The following is an 18,738-nucleotide window of genomic DNA, read 5'->3' as shown; positions in this document are numbered from 1 at the left end:
GTGGAGAGACAGCAGTTACTAGCGCTAGCTCCTTGCCATTTCTGAGCTCAGGGCGCCATCGTGTGGCTTTTTGGTTCACTGAAGGAGTTTTGTGAAAACTTTATTCTCTCCTATTGATTTTTCCTTTTCTGTTTTACCCAGACAGGTTCACTGGGCGCTATTCAAATGTGTCCTGTTTTCCATTAACCATAAAAGCTGCAACTAAGTCATGCCTCTAACAGAGCTCAAGACATATTCCTTATACACCCACAAGGCACTTGAATGGCCATTGAATCAATTTAGTGTGGACATCCTTTACAGCTGAAACTAACATGCTCTCCCAGCAAGCCTCAGCTTTTTGATTTATTTATTCATTGTTTGTTTAGACTCTGATAGAGCCCACAATATGCTAGGGGGGTCCATATTCATAAGCAAATGTAGTTCCCTTGCTTTGAAGAGTTTATACTCTCATAATTCCAGTACTGACAACCACAAATTGTACAAAACTCATGTGTTGGGCTACAAAAAAGAATCATGAGTTTGGCTTTAAAGCAATACTCTTAAAAAAGCCCTTGGGTGCCTTTTCGTTGGTTTCTGGGTTCTGAGCCTTTAGTTGACCCTTGCGTCACCTTGTCCAGCTTTCTCCCCCGCCCCGCAATCATGAGGGCTATACAATTTTTGTATTTAACAAAAGCTGAAATTCTAATGTAATCACTAGTTTGCGGGAGATGAGATTTTTAAAACACCAAATGTCACTAGACTTGTGATAAAATCACAAGCGCTGGCACCATTTATACCTTTATAAAAGCTTATAACACTTTATTCAATGTCATTTTTCATTCAAGGAAGACAAACATGCCCATTATGCTCTTCTAACCCCCAGATATTCACTCTCGGCTGGTAATGATGTTTGCTTTTCTTTAATGAGGCAAAACTTAAGTCACCCTTCTTTGCTTGAAAAGTTGATCAACATGCAAAAGTGTCAGTGAGTGTTAACGGAGTGAGCTGTATAATAGCGCCTCTGACTTCAGATCACAAAAGTGAGGGTTCACGTTCTTTTTGTACTGCAGCAGTTTGGTAAAATGTTAAACTTCCTGCAGCTCCCATTGGCTGGGAACAGCGAACCGCGGCCACAGGGAGCTGAGGGAGGTCCATGCCTGTGAATGCTCCAGGTAAACAAAACAACAATGTATTAGATATTCAATTCAATGATTCCATAGAATTTAAAATCATCAAATTTTGGTGTAGACCCGTTTATAAGCCGACCCCCGCTCTTCGATGCGTCCCTTTTTTACCAAAAATATTCAGCTTATGAACGAGTATATACGGTACTTGCTTCTATAGAAGCAGAGATTGCTCTCACACATAAATACAAAAGGGCCTACAATAGGGGCAGGAGGAATTAAAAAAAAAAAAAAAAAATTATGGCCGAAGAAAGCCTAAGCATTTGGCTTTCTTTTAAAACATGGACAATTTCTGAGACATAAATATTCTACTGCAAATATTGTTAGTGAAAACCCACTTTACTAAATACAAGAAAGCAGATGTTAAATTACATTTTATTTTTACATGTTTTAAGCAAAGGCTTTTTTAAAGACAGTTTATAATTTGAGTATCCTCTTCAGTTTCCAGGCCAATATGTTTAAAAATACGATATCCCGGCAATTTTGTTGTTGTCTTCAATCAAAGTCTACCCTCCTGCTTTGTTTTATAGTCGAATTAATTTTTTTCTGTCGCAGTCGTTCACGATTCATTTTTTGCACCCTAAGAACAGAGAAAAAGTGCCTTAAACAGCCTATCCCTAGAAACATTTAAAAACAACTATTATTCCACACTTATCTTATGATAACACACACCACATGTTACTAGGTGCTGTCCGTGCATGCAGGGAGACAATCCCTGCCCTTTGGATGTTGTAATGAAGTAAATAGCTGAACTATAATGAATTATTCATGCTAGGATAGGAGTAGCAAAATCTCATGTCTCGGGGTGTAAGTTGATTATCACAGAGGCCAGGAAGGAATTCCAGCCCTTCTCACTCCAAAACATTACACCGTTGGCCACAGGGATCTTTCACCTTCCTTTAGAGCAATGGTTCTGAACCTGTGGGCTGCTTATGGCCCAATCAGCACACAGCTGCTGCCCATTGACATCCTCAGTGCTATACAGATAGTATATATACTGTGTGGATGTGGCCCATATAACACATAGAAAACGGCATGTGTGGCCTGCCGTAGTGGTAAATAGGTTGAGAACCACTGCTCTAGTCAATTGTAGAATGTGGATACCAGATTTGATGGACCAGTGCTCTGATCAGGTATGAAAAAAATTATTACAGTGGCTAGCACAGTATAAAGTTACATTAAAACACTCCAGGTCCAGAAGTGATAGAACAGTGCAAGTTACTTAGAATGGTCTAGCTAGAGCAGCCCTGCCTGATCCATTGGCTCCCTGTTGTAGCTCTGCTACAGTCCCTGCTAACATCACGATAGGCCTCCTGGGCAGGGCTATCTTTAAACCACCTGCAAATTCCAATTGGATTGTGTAACTGGATTTTGTCTGGATAATCCAAATCTAGTTGAAGTGGAGCCCTATTTTTGTTTTATACCTGGCTATGAGGAGCTGGGAATTCTCCTTGGATACCACACTGGATTTCTGAGTGGCCTCCTTAATCATGTTTCTGATTTTTTCCAAGCAGTCTGCCAGATTCTTCATTTGGTAGCGACTCACTTCAGAGTTTATGATCAGCTCGCCAGATTTATTTATTTTATTCTTGTGCTGGGGAGGAAAAGAGATCAAATATTTGCCTACGAACACTGTTACAAATGTAGCATTTCCTGGCATAGAAGCTGTGACAGATATATCAATTTTCCACAAAATCTTTCGGAAATCTACTGAATTAAGTTTAAATAGCTTTGAAATCCATTGTATTAGAAATACAAAATGTATGTATTATTGTGGGATTGTAACTTCTTTAGGGGGCAGATGTGGCCAACATCAGCCCCGGGAAGTGTTATGAGCTTCAAAGGACTATTTTAAACAATGTGCCAGACAAGAAGGAACTTTTGGGATATAGTTAAGTGGGTTACCTAGGAAATAATGGTGCAGGGAGGAATGCAAATTCCAACCTCTGGACCCAACCTTTCGAAGCTGAGCCCCGAGGAGAGAACCATAATCTGACACATTACCTATTCATGGTCTCTGAAGATCAAAGACACAACCTGTATAAAGGAAAGGCTAACCTATGCATGTGTGTGCTAGGTGTGAGCTAACTGGTATGAACTTGTAACCACTGAAAACCCCCTTGTGGGGTTTGAAGGTCTGATCACCTGCCAGAGCCCTGGTTGAAGTTGGGGGTGATCTCTGATAAGCTTAGTAGCATGGGTGTAGGTTTTGTCACTCTATTTCCACAGTTTTTATTGAGGTTTTTAATGTTTTTCTTTGCAATACTTTCACTTTAAGAATAAATGTGCTGGCCTGAAAAGGACTGTTTGGTAATTTATAACTGTGGGCAATGATGCTGTTTATAGCCTCTGAGGAGAAAGCAAAGCAGGCCTGCTTAAGCAGTCTGACTTGCTGGGGAAATCATAATGTAGGTAGGGTTACCATATTTAGCAAATAAAAAAAGAGGACCCTCCACGGGCCCTGGCCCTGCCCATTTCCCCGCCCCGCCCCAACTCCGCCCCTTCCCCGCTCCAACCCCGCCTTAACGCCGCCCCCTCCTCCCTCCCACTCCCAGCCACGCGAAAAGGGCTGCCCGAGCGCTAACGGCTTCACGGTTTGCTGGGCAGCCCCCAGACCCTGCGCCGCTGGAGCCCGGCAGGGGAAGTGCCCGGCCAGGGGCGCAGGGTCCGGAGGCATAGGGGCTGCCTGAAGCCCATAGCGCTCTGGCAGCTCGGCTCTTAAACAGAGCCGAAGAGTCCGGGGAGGAACAGAGCCGCCGCGGGAGGGGAAGTGCCCGGCCGGCATTTTCCCGGACATGTTCGGCTTTTTGGCAATTCCCCCCGGATGGGGGTTTGATTGCCGAAAAGCCGGACGTGTCCGGGAAAAACCGGACGTATGGTAACCCTAATGTAGGTAGGGAACCATGCAGCCCGGAAAAACTGAGGTCCAGAGAGAGAAAGATGCAGGTCTCCACCCAAAGGAGATGATAGCTGAGGAGCTGCAAGCCTAGATTGGGTGCCCTAGCCCATGCCCATGAGTGGGAAATTCAGATGCAGTTGCCCTCAACTGTGACAGAAGGCTGTAAAGTTAAATAAAATGGTTGGAAGGGGAAGGAAAAGGTTGATAGTTACCATCACTGCTATTTTCTGCCTCACATCTTCTGCAATCCAATCAGCTGATGCCAAATGGAATCTAACTTCTGCCTTACTATTCACTGTGGGTGAAAGAAAGAAGGGAATGTTTAATTCATCTCATGCAATTCACATTCAAAAGCAGCTGGTGATTAGATTGCCATGATTATTCTAATTTGAGTGCGCAGCAGGATCACAGCAGTTTCTTCTTTTTACATCCTTTTTCTGCTCTTCTCAGTGCCACAGTTAAAGAAAAACCTCTACCTAGGTGTTTATATGGACCTAATCATACTATCTGATCACCGGGGCATTATCAAATAGAATCTAACTGCTACTTTCTCCAATTACAAAGACTAAATCACTTAATACTTATTTTAAAAATATTTTTTTATCCTGATATTTGCCTTTTAAAAAAAGTTTCCCACCATATGTTACTAGTAATTCCTTAGTTAACTGGAAGTTAGTGTGTTTTTTTTTAATCTGTTTTTAAAAACTCTGATTTCTTTTTGCATGTTTCTCAGCTTGTAACATGAAAACAGACTAGTCAGTTTCACTTTCAGGTTCTCCTGCATTGCAGTGCTGCACAGTTCAAGTTGCAAACACTGCAGAGACCTGTTTTTGTTTAAACCAAATTGTTTCTATTGGAATAAAAATAAAATTATTAAACATTTCTACTGGTCTGAAGTTTGCGATGACTTCTTTTTACAACGCTTAAATTTTGGGTTAAGCTTGGTAGGCCTACATGTCCCTTTGAATGTCTTCACTATAATGAAAAACGAACAACAATCAGAAGGTCAATCCCAAATTTGATTAGGATTTTTAAAAAGTATTGGAAATCCAAGTTTTCAAGTTGTTGTACAGTCTATATATTTTTAAATCCACAGAAATTTTTTTGTACCTTTATTAACATTCTGGCCTCCGGGTCCACTGCTCCGGCAATAGGATATGGACAGACGATCTAAGAAGACAAGAACGCAGGAGTGCTTAATCCCACAGCCAGATCTACAACTAATCACACAGTAAGAAACAGAGAAAAGAAATGATCTGAATCAGTGTCTCTCAACCTTTCCGAACTACTGTCCCCTTGCAAGAGTCTGATTTGTCTTGTGTCCAGTTTCACCTCATTTAAATTACTTGCTTACAAAATCAGACATAAAAATACAAGCGTCACAGCACACTATTACTGAAAAATGGTTTACTTTCTCATTTTTACTATATAATTATAAAATAAATCAATTGGAATATAGATATTGTACTTACAGTTCAGTGTATAGTATATAGAGCAGTATAAACAAATCATTGTCCGTATGAAATTTTAGTTTGTACTGACTTCACTAGCCCTTTTTATCGAGCTTGTTGTAAAACTAGGCAAATATCTAGATGAGTTGATGTACCCCTGGAAGACTTCTGCATACCCCCAAGGGTAAGACCCACTTAAATGATGTGGGGATGGGGGAGAGAATGCAAGTTGAAAGTTGAGATGGCCAACTCAGAATCCATATTGACTAGCTCTGGTAGAGTTAACAGACAGCTCCTCAAGTGGAAAGGTAGCTACAACAAATATGATCCTCTGAGGTATTTGATATTTCTATGTATAAACCCACTGTTTTGTTACAAGGTGCTTACAGATTATCTAATCAGTTAGGGCCTGATCCAAACCCTACTGAAATCAGTGGAAAGACTACTAATGGAGTGGGTTTTGGACCAGTACTTTACTGCTGTTAATCCCCAAAACGAGAGTTAAAGAATTCCACCTTATTCCACCCCACCAAAATACTTTTCTTGCTCAGGTTCAGAAAGGCTTTAACCATTATAGGCAAGATTTTCAGTCTCATTGCTTTATATTAAATACTGATCTACCTTATCCAAGTCATTCTAAATTTTAATTGCCCTTCTATATTACATTTCCTCCACCTATCCCATTTTCTATCATCAAATATCATAATCATCATATAGACTCTCTTCCAGCTCTTATAGTGTACAAAACAAATTCAGGATTAATTCAGTTTCTTGTCAGGTTCCTCCACCCTCTTCTTCCAGTCATCAACACATCTTGTGCACAAAACTTATTCTATGATCACTTCCTTATGTTTATGGGTAACATTTCAATGCTAATGGAAGCTGTAGAAATTAATACTTTGCTAATGACTTACTACTTTGCTTTTTGTTGTTTCTGCGCAGGTAACTGAAATCTTTTAGATTATTTTAATTGATTTACTGACAATAAAACCCCACTGAAAGCAATTTGGACAAAGAAAAGGCATTTCTCTTATAGGCTAGACTTACCCATAGGAATATCAGAAGAGGTTTGTTTTGTCCCATCCTATAAAATACACAAACACACACAATGAAGCAACTGCCATTTGATGCTACAGAAAGCACTTTTGCAATAAAGTCAGTCTCCAGAGCAATTTAGAAGAAAATATAATTACAGAAGCTATTGCTGCATAACTACTCTATCTTTCAGAAAATGACATATTCAAAATTGCCTTGTGAAAACATCCCTGTAATCAGTTGTATATCCTGGACCTAGAACTATTCTTTTATCTAGTGTATGCATCTGAGAGTGTGTTGCTGCAGAGGCCTGGTTTATAATTCTCATTTTTGCACCTTTCACCTGCGGTGTCCATGCTGGATATTTTCCTCTTTCCCTTGTAAACAGATTAGCTCATGTGTTGTCTTACACAATCCTGCTCTACAGGCTCTTTCCACACAAGCTGTTTTTATTGTCTATTTTAGGCATTTGTGATATGCCATCCAGACATTCCATACGTGTTGTACTAGTACAGCCTCACCTTATCCCTCTCCACTGCTCTCCCCTTTTCTCCATAATTATGCTACATCACTTGGTGTTTTTTTCAACTTCCCACTGGAGACTGACATCTTTGCCATGACAGACACCACAACCAAACTATCATCATCAAGGATGCTGTTACTCTTTTTATCTTAGGTCTTGTCTACCCTACCACTTTACAGCACTGCAACTTTCTTGCTCAGGGGTGTGAAAAAACAAGTTTCAGCGCTGTAAAGTGGCAGCGTTGGAGGTTACTCCCCTTGTGGAGGTGGGTTGTTTACAGCGCTGGAAGAGCTGCCGCTAGTGAAGACCTATCCTTAGAGACTCCTGTTTTTTTGTTGCTGAGGTTCTGCTCCCTGTAAAGCCCAGCACCCAGGCCAGAAACAGGTCCTCAAAGTAACTTCTACTGCCAAGAGACATCATATGAAGCTGTGCTGCAAGGCTGTTTCTCTAGCACAGGACAATGTCATGGGGCAATGGACCACAGGGAGCATTCTGAAACCACCCCACAGGCATGACATAGCCACTAAAGAGGGGGGGTTGTTTTGAATGAAACAAGGGACAACAAAAGTTGCATATAACTTGACATCACCTATTATTTGCTGCCACTATGCCCCCTCATTGCACTCAAGCCACGCCCATCATCTCCTATTACTATCAGGCCCCACCCACTGCAGTCTGCCCGCCCCTCTGTCCCCTCCCACTCCTATCAGGTCCCACCCATTGCAATCAAGCCACGCCCCTGCCCTGGCGTTCTGCCTCGTCCCCTCCCCACGCACTTGGGTCCCCTCCTCAGCGTCGCTTCTCTTCTGCTCCGGATAGAGCCTGTCCAGGGCGTATTGGCTCCGGAACTCGGAGCTGGGGGCGGCGCCGGCGGCGGCTCGGTGGAGGATGCCTCGGGGGGTCCGGGCGGGGAGCAGCGCCGGCCTCGCCCGGCAAAGGCCCCGCAACACGCGCGCCGCCATCTTGGGTCCTCTGCGTGCACTCCCCTTAGGTGTCCGCCGTCCGTCCGGGAAACAGCGACTGCGCTGCGGGGGTTCCGGGGCAAGTTTCCTCCGGTCCGTGCTGCTGTGAGTGCAGGCGGGTCAGGGACGGGGCTGCGGTTTGCCGGGTGGGAGCTGCTGTAGGATAACGTGGCGTGGGCCCAGCACTCCCAAGAGGCCTGGTTGCGTGGGGCTGTCCCGCTCTGACCCCCAATAGCCAAGCCCCTGCCCCATGCCTCCCCATCTGCCTCCACACGGGGGGTCGCAGCGTCACTCGCTCAAATTTGGCCCAGCTGTGTCCTGCCCCCTCCCGCACCCCCGGTCAGGGAGGCTGGGCCAAACCTGAGCAACACCGTGCCCCAGGGCCAGCTTGCAACGCGCGTAGGTCCAGCCGGGCCCATGGGGCAGGAGCCACCACAGAGGGGTGAGTGCAGGCAGCCTTGCTTTGCAACCACCCTTGCCCCCCTCCCCCTCAGTTCCCCACTCCTTGGGGGCAGGACCGAACCCTGCAGCCTCCCTCTTCCCAGGGCAGACATGGCTTCCCACCCTCCTGGGGGCAGGACTCATCCTGCTTTAACCACTGGAATGGTTGGGAGGGATGTGGAATGGTGGTGGGGTTCCCTGGTCTAGCAGAGGTGTCCTAGATTCCAAGGCCAGAAGGGATCCTTGTGATGATCTAGGTCAGGGGTCATCAAACTGGGGGTCGTGAGCTTATTACATGGGGAGTCATGAGCTGCCAACCTCCATCCCAAACTCTGCTTCTCCTTCAGCATTTATAATCGTGTTAAATATATGAAAAAAAAAGTGTTATTAATTTATAAAGGGGGAAGGGGGTTTCACTCAGAGGCTTGCTGAGTGAACGGGAGTCACCAGTACAAAAGTTTGAGAGCCACTGATCTAGGGTGACTGTTTAACACAGGCCAGAGAATGTTCTCTAATTTCCTTTGGGCAGTGCAGTGACACATGGTGGTGATGTGTGGCTCTGTGATAATGTTGCGTATTGCGCTAATGCCTTGACTTTAGGTGCAGATGTTACCTATCCCTGTATTGTGCATTGATCAGTATTTCTGTTTTGGCAATCCCAAATGTTCAAAAATCACGAGTACTCTTCTCCCCCTCTCAAATCATAGGATTGATTTAAAAATCATGAGAGTGAAGAAAAAAACATTTGGAATTCTTTATTTGCATTCTGGCTTTTGCATGGTTAGGGTTCATGTGTTCAAGCTTATCTTTGCAATCATGATGGCTAGAAACTTTTTTAAAAATGAAAGCTGAGATTCTGGTGTATTTCCATGACTCCAGGCTCTAGGGCCTTAACAAAAACATCAAGTATATTAAGTCTTGCATAAAATGGTGAGAGTTGGTAACATTGGTATTTTACAGTAAAATCTCCCATCCCAACAGCATATGCTAATTGCTTAGGGTGGCCACTTGGGAGAGGGGCGGCACGTCCAGCTATTCGGCGACAATCCCTCACTCCCGCTCAGAGCTACAATATCTTGGGCTAATCCCTATAAAATCCCAGAGTATTTTCTTTTTGTAAGAATGAGAGGGTGCATATCACAAGTAGTTATCTGTCTCCACCCCCTCTTTAATGATTACATAGAGTAATAATAAAGTGTTTTCTGGGCACCTGGACTTCTCCAATAGAGCAGAGATAAGGCTTAGTCCTGTGAGATTCTAAGAGCCTTATGCAAAGTGCCGAGCACCCTCCATTTCCCTTGAAATAGGAACTTTACTACTTGACAGAGACAGGCAGGAGTCACTGCTTCTGGCAGTAGGGTAATGGGCAAAGTGGGGACAGTACTGCCAGAGCCTCTTACGTTTTGGCAGGAGTAGAAATGGTATTAGAGATAAGAAGAACGCTTAGTTTAAACTGCAGAACGAAGTCAAGATGGTTGAAAAGTTGGTGTGGTGGGAGGCTACTCTGCATGTATAGGGGCTGTGTAATGGGTCTGAGCTTGGGTCTCTGGTAATCGCTGCCGAGGCAGCACGCTCAGCTCCTTGCGAAAGGAGTTAAATGTTTTATGTCCTGCTACGGGTGACACTAAGCAGTGCTGATGGGCCATGGAGGGCACTGTGTTTTGTTTTAATCTGATCTGTATAGTACCACGGCAACGCAGGTTGTTTGGGAATGGAGACCCTGGGGACTTCTGCTCTGATAATTGAATGCTTTAAAAAAAAAAAAAAAAAAGTCATCAGAGCCAAGTTATGCCATCTGGTGACCTTAATTTCAAGCAACAAATAGGTAAATGTTTATGATTTGTAGCCGAAGGGATGGAGAAGAAATAGCTGTATCACGATGATCCACTTTGCCAACTGTTGTTAAACCTGTCTGCATTATTGTCTCACTGGCTGTACATGCCAAGAGGACATCAGAACGAAGGTGACTGAAGTGACCCAATTGAATGCAAATTTTGAATGAAGAGACCTTTCCTCTTTTTCCACCTGTCAGTTGAGAGCCCTGCCACAAGAACCCTGTGTGAAGCAGGGAGGTTATTGGGTTACAACCAGCACCCTTTCACCTTTCTCTTGTTTAGAGACAGGGTATGGATGAGAGATGTGCATGTAGAGAGGGCTTGGATAAGACTTGACTTTGATGTAACTCAAACAGAACCAAGCTTTTAAGGCTTAATGAAGTATGGAGAATTAAAACCACCAATGTTGGGGCTTGTTTTTAAAGCAGGTTCATTCCATCTGGTGACATATGTTATTGTGGAGCAGGGGCTGTACGAAACCATCCTATAATTTATGATGGTGGACTGATGTGCCTAAGGATGTATTCACACCTTGCACAGTGATCCTATCAGATTTCACAAGCCAGTTGGGCTGGGCCAGGTCCATACTTGGATGGGAAACTTCCGTAGAAACCATAGGTGCTACAGGAAATGATGCAGGTGACTCCGTAGATGGCATTTTTCTCTCTGAGGCCTCAGTTCTGGAAAGCACTTAAGCTTTGCTTAAGGAAATCCATTCCTATTCCTGATTACGGAGACTTTTCTGATTTGGGACTTGAATTGGAACCAACTCATTGTCCCAGAGTGATGCCGATGGAGCTGGGCTGGGTGTAAGTGCTGTCTTTCAAACGCAAAGTAAAACTGAGTTTTAGACCACTTGTGGTCATTAAAGATTCTCACACACCTATTCTGCTGAACCTAGGTATTCTGGCCAAATTCTGATCCTGCTGCTCTAAATTTCCCCTGCAATTGCAACGGGATACAGTTTGTTATTCACTTCCTGTCCTAAACCGTTTAAGGGTGTTTCTGTGTGGTGTTACACAGATGCCACCTTCCATTAGACAGCTGTCTACATTTCCATGGTGGGTAAAACGATCGTTAGATCTTCTTGACCTATCTCTTAATAGTGCTGGGATGCTTAATCAATTAGTATTTGTAAAGCACTTGGAGATCCTTAAATATAAGATTCTGTCTAAGTGCGAAAATGCTTATTTTGTCCTTTTCATAGGGGCGCAGTTCACTGGAACCCTCATTTAAAACAAACCAACTCCCTCCCCCAATTGACTGTGAATCACAAGTCTCTCTGTGTGTATGGCCACTAATATTTTTGGACGCAGAAAGGATGCTCTCAGCACTTTGCTGTACAAGCAGCTGATATACTGCAGCTGTTCCTTTGTTAAGCCAAGTGTTAATACCTTGTCACTTGCATGAATAATTTTTCTGGATCCTGTTTTTAAATTAAAAAAAATAATCCGCATTTGTGTTGGGTATTCAGAATTTTGCAAGTTAACGGACTGTTGAGAATTGATAAGGCAGTGCGTTTTCATGATGTGGTTGGTGATAATAACCCGAATACATGAAATGTGTGTTATATAAATAACTATAGCGGTATATTCACTCTGCTGCATTCTCTCCAGCTTCTCGCAAGGAGCCTAAAGCATTTTCTTGCCCTACATCATGCCAGAAATTCAAAGAAACAGCACGACCTGATATTCTTGGAATCAAAAACAGCCACAAAGAAAGTTTCAGCTTTCAGAATACCGGGGTTTCTTTTTATTTAGGAAGAGAATAAAGCATTTTTAAATATATTTATCTGATGTACACTTAAACTGAGATGCTGGTTCATACTTTACAGTGTTTGAAACCGAAAGTGATAGTGATCCCCTTCACACTGATGCAACAGATGACTTTAGAACAGACAAAGGTTCAAAAGTCCCCTAGTATAAAGATTTAGGTAAAGGAACATTAATAATCAACACACCAAGTATCATGACAGTGGCAACAAAGAGCATGGTGAATTCTCTGAGAAAATCTACTTGATGCTTACTTTTTTTTTTTTTTTTTTTTTTAACAACTGCTTTCCATTATAAATAAGGCATGAAGGTTCTCCATACGGTTACCAGACTGGTAGCCACAATCATGTGTATGGCTCCTAATACTTCAGAGTTTGGGGCCACTGGCCATCTGAAAATGTCAAGGGTGCAAGAGAGAAGCTTTTGGCATTGGGTGGGAAGGGGGAGGGTATTTGCAGAACTGGGTCCCTCTGGCAGGCCAATCTAAGAGGCAGCAGTGGTGATGGTTTGGAGGTCGCACCTTTGCAAACTGCCATGATGGCAGCTTTTTGAAAAAGACCGAGGGACTGATGCTGCAAAGTGCTGAGCGCTCAATCCTCGCTAATTTCAATGGGAGCGGAGGGCGGTTGGCTCCTCACGGGGTCAGGTCCTGAATTTGGAGAATAAGACAATGGAGGGGGAAAAAAAGAAAATGAGATAAATTATGCTAAAAAATAACCAAAAGCCAGATTCTGATCTCGTTTATACCAGTGTAACTCCAGAAAAAGAGACTTTGGGATTTAAGCTGGTGTAAATGAAATCAGAGTCCAGCCCAAAGTTTCCTTAAGTGCATGTTGAATACTGTTCAGTAATTTATAACTTCAGTAACTTATACCAACAGTCAGGATCCTCCCCTGCAGCTGAGCGCTCTGGGTCTGTATCTGAAGCTCTAGTGAAATGCTGTTTATCTGCATATATTCATGAGCCCCGCAAGATGCCACATACAAATGTCTGACCAAACAAGGCCCACTCTTGGTTTCTGAGAAATGGATACTGGTGATTCCTGAGATTGGGGAGGCCTTTTGTGTGTGTGTGTGTGTCTGCATCTCTCAGTGGGCGTGTGAAGAGAGTAGAGAGATTCTGATGCTGGCAAATTAATTTGGAATATTTAAAACTCCATGGCAGGTGACAACCTTTGGAAAAGGCAACTCAGCCAAGTTGGATTATTGTCAGCAGAAAACTCTGTCTGTCAGCTCAGTCAGGAGTATTAATGGTGAAGGTCTGGGGACAGTGTGATAAATACTGTTGTTGGTAATCACTGCTCTTAACACTTTAAGAATGTGGTGCTTTGTTGTTATCCCTCCACGTGTGAGTCACTGCTAATCTGTCTTTGCAAACCCAGACAAGTCATATTTGGCAATATGGAGGGGCAATGATGATCTCTTGAATAGCAAGGCACAGAGGACCAATACCCAAACCTAGAGATGAGGGGTATCTCTCTGAACCAGTAACAGCACTTCTTGTTTGGCTTCTGGGAAAGCCCTGGTCATCAGTTTCAACCATAAGATGAATTCAACCTGACTGTGATTCACCTGGAGTGTAAAAGAAGGATATCGTATACGCTTAAAGTCCTAAGACTGACTCATCCGGGGAGGCTGATGAAGACATAACAGTAACCAGTTCTACATTTCTCTTCAAGTTTTTCCAGTTGCAATTAGTTTGCATTGTAAATCTCTGAAAAACCTGGCTGATAAGAGAATGGCTTAAATAGGAAGAACATACTGCCCTTTGGGGAACAGAAAGGTCAAACTAAAGTGTCTCAGGTACACTTGTGGGTCCTTTGCAGTAAACCAAAGAGAGAGAGAAGGGCTGAGTGTTTTGAATCAGTCTCTGGAAGTTCTGATGGCTTTTTTGTAACACTGCACCCATGCCATTCTAGGACACTGCAGGAGATCCAAGCTTTTGCCTGCAGATAATCAAACACAGTAGCTGGAGGAGAAGCTGAAAGGGCGGGTAGTTGGTTGGTTTCCGGTGTTTGTGATTTCTGGCTGCTGTAGCAATACATGCAGGAATTCATTGTAAAGTTTCTGAAACTATCTAGAACTACAATATACAGCTTTTCCAGCAGGTTCAGAAACCCTGGCAGCTGGGTTCACTTGGAGCACTAACTTACAAAAGTGACTTGAGTCTCCATGGCACTTTCTTGCCCTTGAGCCATGTAGGCCCCCTTCCTGTACAAGAAAACAAAGTGAGAGGCCTCCAGGCCTCAAGGCAGCAGGGCTGCTCAGTATTTCCTGGAGCAAAAGAGAAGAGCTGGTTGTTGAGGTTGCATGTGGGAGCAAAAGAAACATCATGGCGGTGGGATTCATTTGCTAGACTTGTTTTTCACCTTGGTGGCATTGATGTCGGCTTTCGTCTTCTGGATGCGTGAGAAGATCTCCTTGAAAAGGGCCTTGTACTCTGGCTGACTCTGCTCCAGCCGCTTGTCCACAGCCTCCACGTGTTTGCTAAGGCTCTTCTCTATTGTCTTCCGCTCTTCCAGCTCGTGACCCTCTCCCCGGAAGTCCCTGAAGGAGCTGTCACGAGAGATGGGGCGGGAGGTCTGGACTCCGGTGTGGCGCACGCTGTCCTTGTGCTGCCGGCATTTGCTGAGGAGCTCTTCGTACTTCTCCAGCAGGGCGTGGTACTGCTCGTCCACCTCCCTCAGGATTGACATGCCCCGCTTGCGCACGTTGTTGGCGTGCAGTGTGTAGTTGCCTTCGTGCCGGCTCACGGCGTCCTTGGCCACGATGGCGTTGAGGGCAGTGTCACTGCAGCTTTTCCGGACGGGGTGATTTGGGGATGCTGTCATGGATGCACTGTGAGTTTTACTCCCGTCTTCCTCTGAGAGGTCGATATAATCTGCTTCGGGGGCATTGTTTAATGGCTCCAGAAGTGCTTCAGACAGGTTGTCCTCTCTGCTAAGAAGATACTTCTTGACTTGTTTCATCTGCTGTAGCTCCAGGAGCTCAGCCTCCAACTCCTTGATGCGCAGTTTGCAGCTCTCCATCTCGCACACCCGTTGCTCCAGGTCTGAGTACTCCTGGATGACGGCAGTGTATTCGCGCTCCACCCTTTCCTTCCGCTGCTTCTCCTGGTTGACTTGGGACCTAAGGGAATTCACCATGGCCTGGAGACGCTCATTCTCCCTCTCCATAGGGTTTTGGTTGAGCTCCATTGAAGAGCTGTGGACCTGGAACGCATCTTCATACCTGTGGCAGAGGAGATTGTAGTGAGTTATTGGCAAAATAATGGTCTCTTAAGGATACTGGAGCTAAATTCTGCTCTCAGTTACACCAGTAATTTCACTGAAGTACAAGGAGGAGCTACCCTGGATACACACTGGTGTAACCAAATGAGATTTGGCTTGTGGGTGCTTTGTTATTATTTGTATTACTGTTATGCCTAGAGGCCACAATCAAGATTGGGTCTCCATTGTGCCAGGTACTGTACATAAACATGAAAGACAGCCCCTGCCCCAGAGAGTTTACAATCTAATTATACGAGAGACAAAAGAGTGGGAGGGGAAATGAGACACACAGAAAGGAAGTGACTTGCACAAGGTCACATACAGGTCAGTAGTAGAGATGGGAACAGAACCCAGGACTTCTGACTCCCACTCCAGTGTCCTACCCAGGCTGCTTTATTCGTTCCCTTCACATGGAAACCTGTATCATGGATTCAGCAACTGGCAGTTCTCCCTTATCACTGTGTTACTTTGCAAAGGATCTGGGTTTTATACAGATCTGGCGAAATGCTACCTAACGAAATGCTACTCCACCAAAGTGGAGATGGAACTTGTCCCCCTATATACAGACTAGGTATAGCTCAGGCAGTGGCCGTGTTAGCTTCCCCATTCTGCCCCTCCCACATGCCTCCACTTTGTCCTGGAGAACCACCGGTAGAGGTGAGAGGACTGTTCACCCTCCATGATCCATATTCAGTCACTAAGATTGCTGACAGGATTGCCAGTTGGGGCTGCACTTTTGTGACTTGGATGCTTGGACCTTGTCTATATGAGAGTCATCCCAATTTAACTTAAACTGGCTTTGAGACTGATTCCGACCCCTGCACTGGTTAAACTAAATCACTCCGTTAGTTAAACCAGTGCAACTTTCTCATGCAGATAAGGCCTTCGCTTTTGGCAACATGAGTGACAGCCGCCAAATTCATTTTCCACAAGCCCCCTCACAGCCATTTCATAATAATATCTTCAAGGCACTACCAACTTGGGCTGAAAATACAGGGCTTGAGATTTTTCCTCCCTGGGCTGGTAGGGATTCGTTGCATCAACTTTCTATCCTGGAGAAGGAAGGGTACATGAGCTAAAAGCTAGTCACTTTGCTTCAGAAGTATTTGCCCACCTCCCACTCTTTGGTAGTGATTGAACATCACTGGCCTAGTGTTATTGACATAATCTGGGACCATATAGAACATGGTTGCAACCAAAGTCCTGAAATGGCACCAAATCTTTTATCAAGGGGGTCAAATGAGGTGTCTAAGACAAGGTTATGGTTTACTGGTTATGATTATGCTGTCTATATGTGTGTATCAATTTTGTAGTTGAAGTTATGAATATTGGCTCTATACTGTCTGTATTTCAAACTTATGCTATGCTTCTGGGTGGCTTCCCAGACAAGCTGGTGTTAGCTCTGCCTAGCCTGCTTGATGGCCCATTAAGGACCATCAGCTATACAATCGACCCATTGAGAGAAGGCAAATATGCCTTGTAACTCAGCAAAGTATGCAGGAACTTGCCCATGTGACTCCAGACTCCATTTTGCTGTAATTTTCCACAGTAAGAACAAAGAGGTGTTCTTACACCTGGAAAAGACTATATAAGATTGATGCCTCGTCTCCATCTTGTCTTCAATCCTGCTTCTGACCTCTGGAGGACTTTGCTAGAAACAGAAGCTCTACACAAAGGACTGATGACCCATCCCAGCTGGGGATGTATTCCAGAGACTTGATTTGACCCTGCAGTTTATTCTATCACTGCTACAAGCCTGAACCAAGAACTTTGCCATTACTGTATGTAATTGATTCCATTTAACAAATTCTAGCTCTCATCTCTATCTTTTGTCTTTTATGAATAAACCTTTAGATTCTAGATTCTAAAGGACTGGCAACAGCATGATTTGTGGGTAAGATCTGATTTGTATATTGACCTGGGTCTGAGGCCTGATCCTTTGGGATCAGGAGAACCTTTTTTCTTTTATTGGGGTATTGGTTTTCATAACCATTGGTCCTCATAATGAGTGGCACTGGTGGTGATACTGGAAAACTGGAATGTCTAAGGAAATTGCTTGTGTGACTTGTGGTTAGCCAGTGGGCTGAGACCAAAGTCTTCACTGTCTGGCTGGTTTGGTTTGCCTTAGAGGTGGCAAAAACCCCAGCCTTGGGCTGTAACTGCCCTATTTTAAGCAATTTGTCCTGAATTGGCACTCTCAGTTGGGTCCCGCCAGAACGGCATCCTTACACCTAGTCAGCAGGGAAGGGTCTTAGTCCATTCCCACCCCTTCTGGTGGCACCTAGGATTGGAGGGAGAGGAGGAATTGGCAGTAATGGGAATAAAGTATACACAAATGTATTGCACTAGGAACCTGTCACCCATCTCCCCTTCCCTCTGTGCCAAAGGCTAACATTGTAAGCTGCTGCTGTGGGAATCTGTGCTCTTCAGGCATTTGGCTTTGCCCACCAAGGAAGGACAAAAGTGGGAGAACCTGCCCTGAAAAACTGTGTTGCCTAAAACAACAAAGTAGTAAAATTGTGGAATGTGTGTTGCAGCCTCTGAGCTTAACCCCACCCTGAAAAACAAACAAAACAAAACTTGATTTTGCTGTTCTGTGTCCAGGAAGTGCCAGCTCTCCAGAAAGAGTAGGAGGAGGTTTATAAAATGAGGGTAATGGAAAAACATTCTTGCTGGAGTAACCCCTGTTCCAGTGCTTCTGTATCACGGACACTACATGAAATATTCTCCCCCATTGCGGTCAGGAAATCTATTTTCCTTCTCCACCCCAATAAACACTCAAGTTAGAACAGATGGGAAAGGATAAAATACCATCCCTTCCCCTCTAGGGCTTGGATGGTGATGGGGCGTATTGAACAGATTTCCTAATTACTGTAGGACAGAGTGACCTGCAAACCCCAAATGCAAATTTAAAAGCCAAACTCTGCAGTGAGGCAATGTGGGTAAAGTACTACAGGGGCATGGTGGGAAAACAACCACATGGATATTGAGTAGACTTTGCCTGGAGGTAGATTATGCCCTTGTAACATCCCCTTCATTGCTCCAGTAGAAGGCCGTGCATTTGTATCCCCGGGCAGTGCAATGCTTTCCTATAGGATAGCAGGTTTATTGATTCTCTATTTAGAGAAGATTCCATCACGTAGGAAGCTGAGCAAGAAATGTCCCCAGGAGGTCAATGAATTAATACTGTGGCTAGATTTTAGACAGGGTGGGATGAACAATAACAACATATGTGTTTGTACAGCATCTAGCACAATAGGGGCCTAATTTATGATTGGGCTCCTGGGTGCTACTACAATACAAATAAATAAATAGCAGTAATATACGTGCAAAACCCATGGCTGCTCTATTGTAGCTGCGGCAGAAGAAGAGGATGCAGGATTTCACAC

The 18,738-nt window shown here is 44.2% G+C and overlaps 2 protein-coding genes across 2 annotated transcripts in view; both read right to left on the bottom strand.

The window, feature by feature from the left end:
- Positions 1–1,521: 1,521 nt before the first annotated feature.
- On the bottom strand, positions 1,522–8,063 carry MRPL58 (mitochondrial ribosomal protein L58). The gene is made up of 6 exons (XM_054047707.1): positions 7,848–8,063; positions 6,561–6,597; positions 5,173–5,232; positions 4,275–4,357; positions 2,588–2,757; positions 1,522–1,743 (listed from the first exon to the last, which is right to left on the bottom strand). The coding sequence occupies exons 1-6, from the start codon at positions 8,031–8,033 to the stop codon at positions 1,659–1,661; spliced, it is 621 nt and encodes a 206-aa protein (XP_053903682.1). The 5' UTR covers positions 8,034–8,063; the 3' UTR covers positions 1,522–1,658.
- A 3,968-nt stretch (positions 8,064–12,031) lies between these two features.
- CDR2L (cerebellar degeneration related protein 2 like) overlaps positions 12,032–18,738 on the bottom strand; it is a 29,614-nt gene continuing 22,907 nt past the window's right edge. The window contains exon 5 of the mRNA XM_054047706.1: positions 12,032–15,311. Coding sequence (XP_053903681.1) covers positions 14,426–15,311 — 886 coding nt within the window. The 3' untranslated portion in view covers positions 12,032–14,425. The remainder of the gene's footprint in view (positions 15,312–18,738) is intronic.

Source organism: Malaclemys terrapin, chromosome 13 (assembly GCF_027887155.1).
Source record: "Malaclemys terrapin pileata isolate rMalTer1 chromosome 13, rMalTer1.hap1, whole genome shotgun sequence".
Lineage (NCBI taxonomy): Eukaryota > Metazoa > Chordata > Testudines > Emydidae > Malaclemys > Malaclemys terrapin.
The sequence above is the reverse complement of the archived record's forward strand: the minus strand, read 5'-3'. Positions and strand labels throughout refer to the sequence as shown.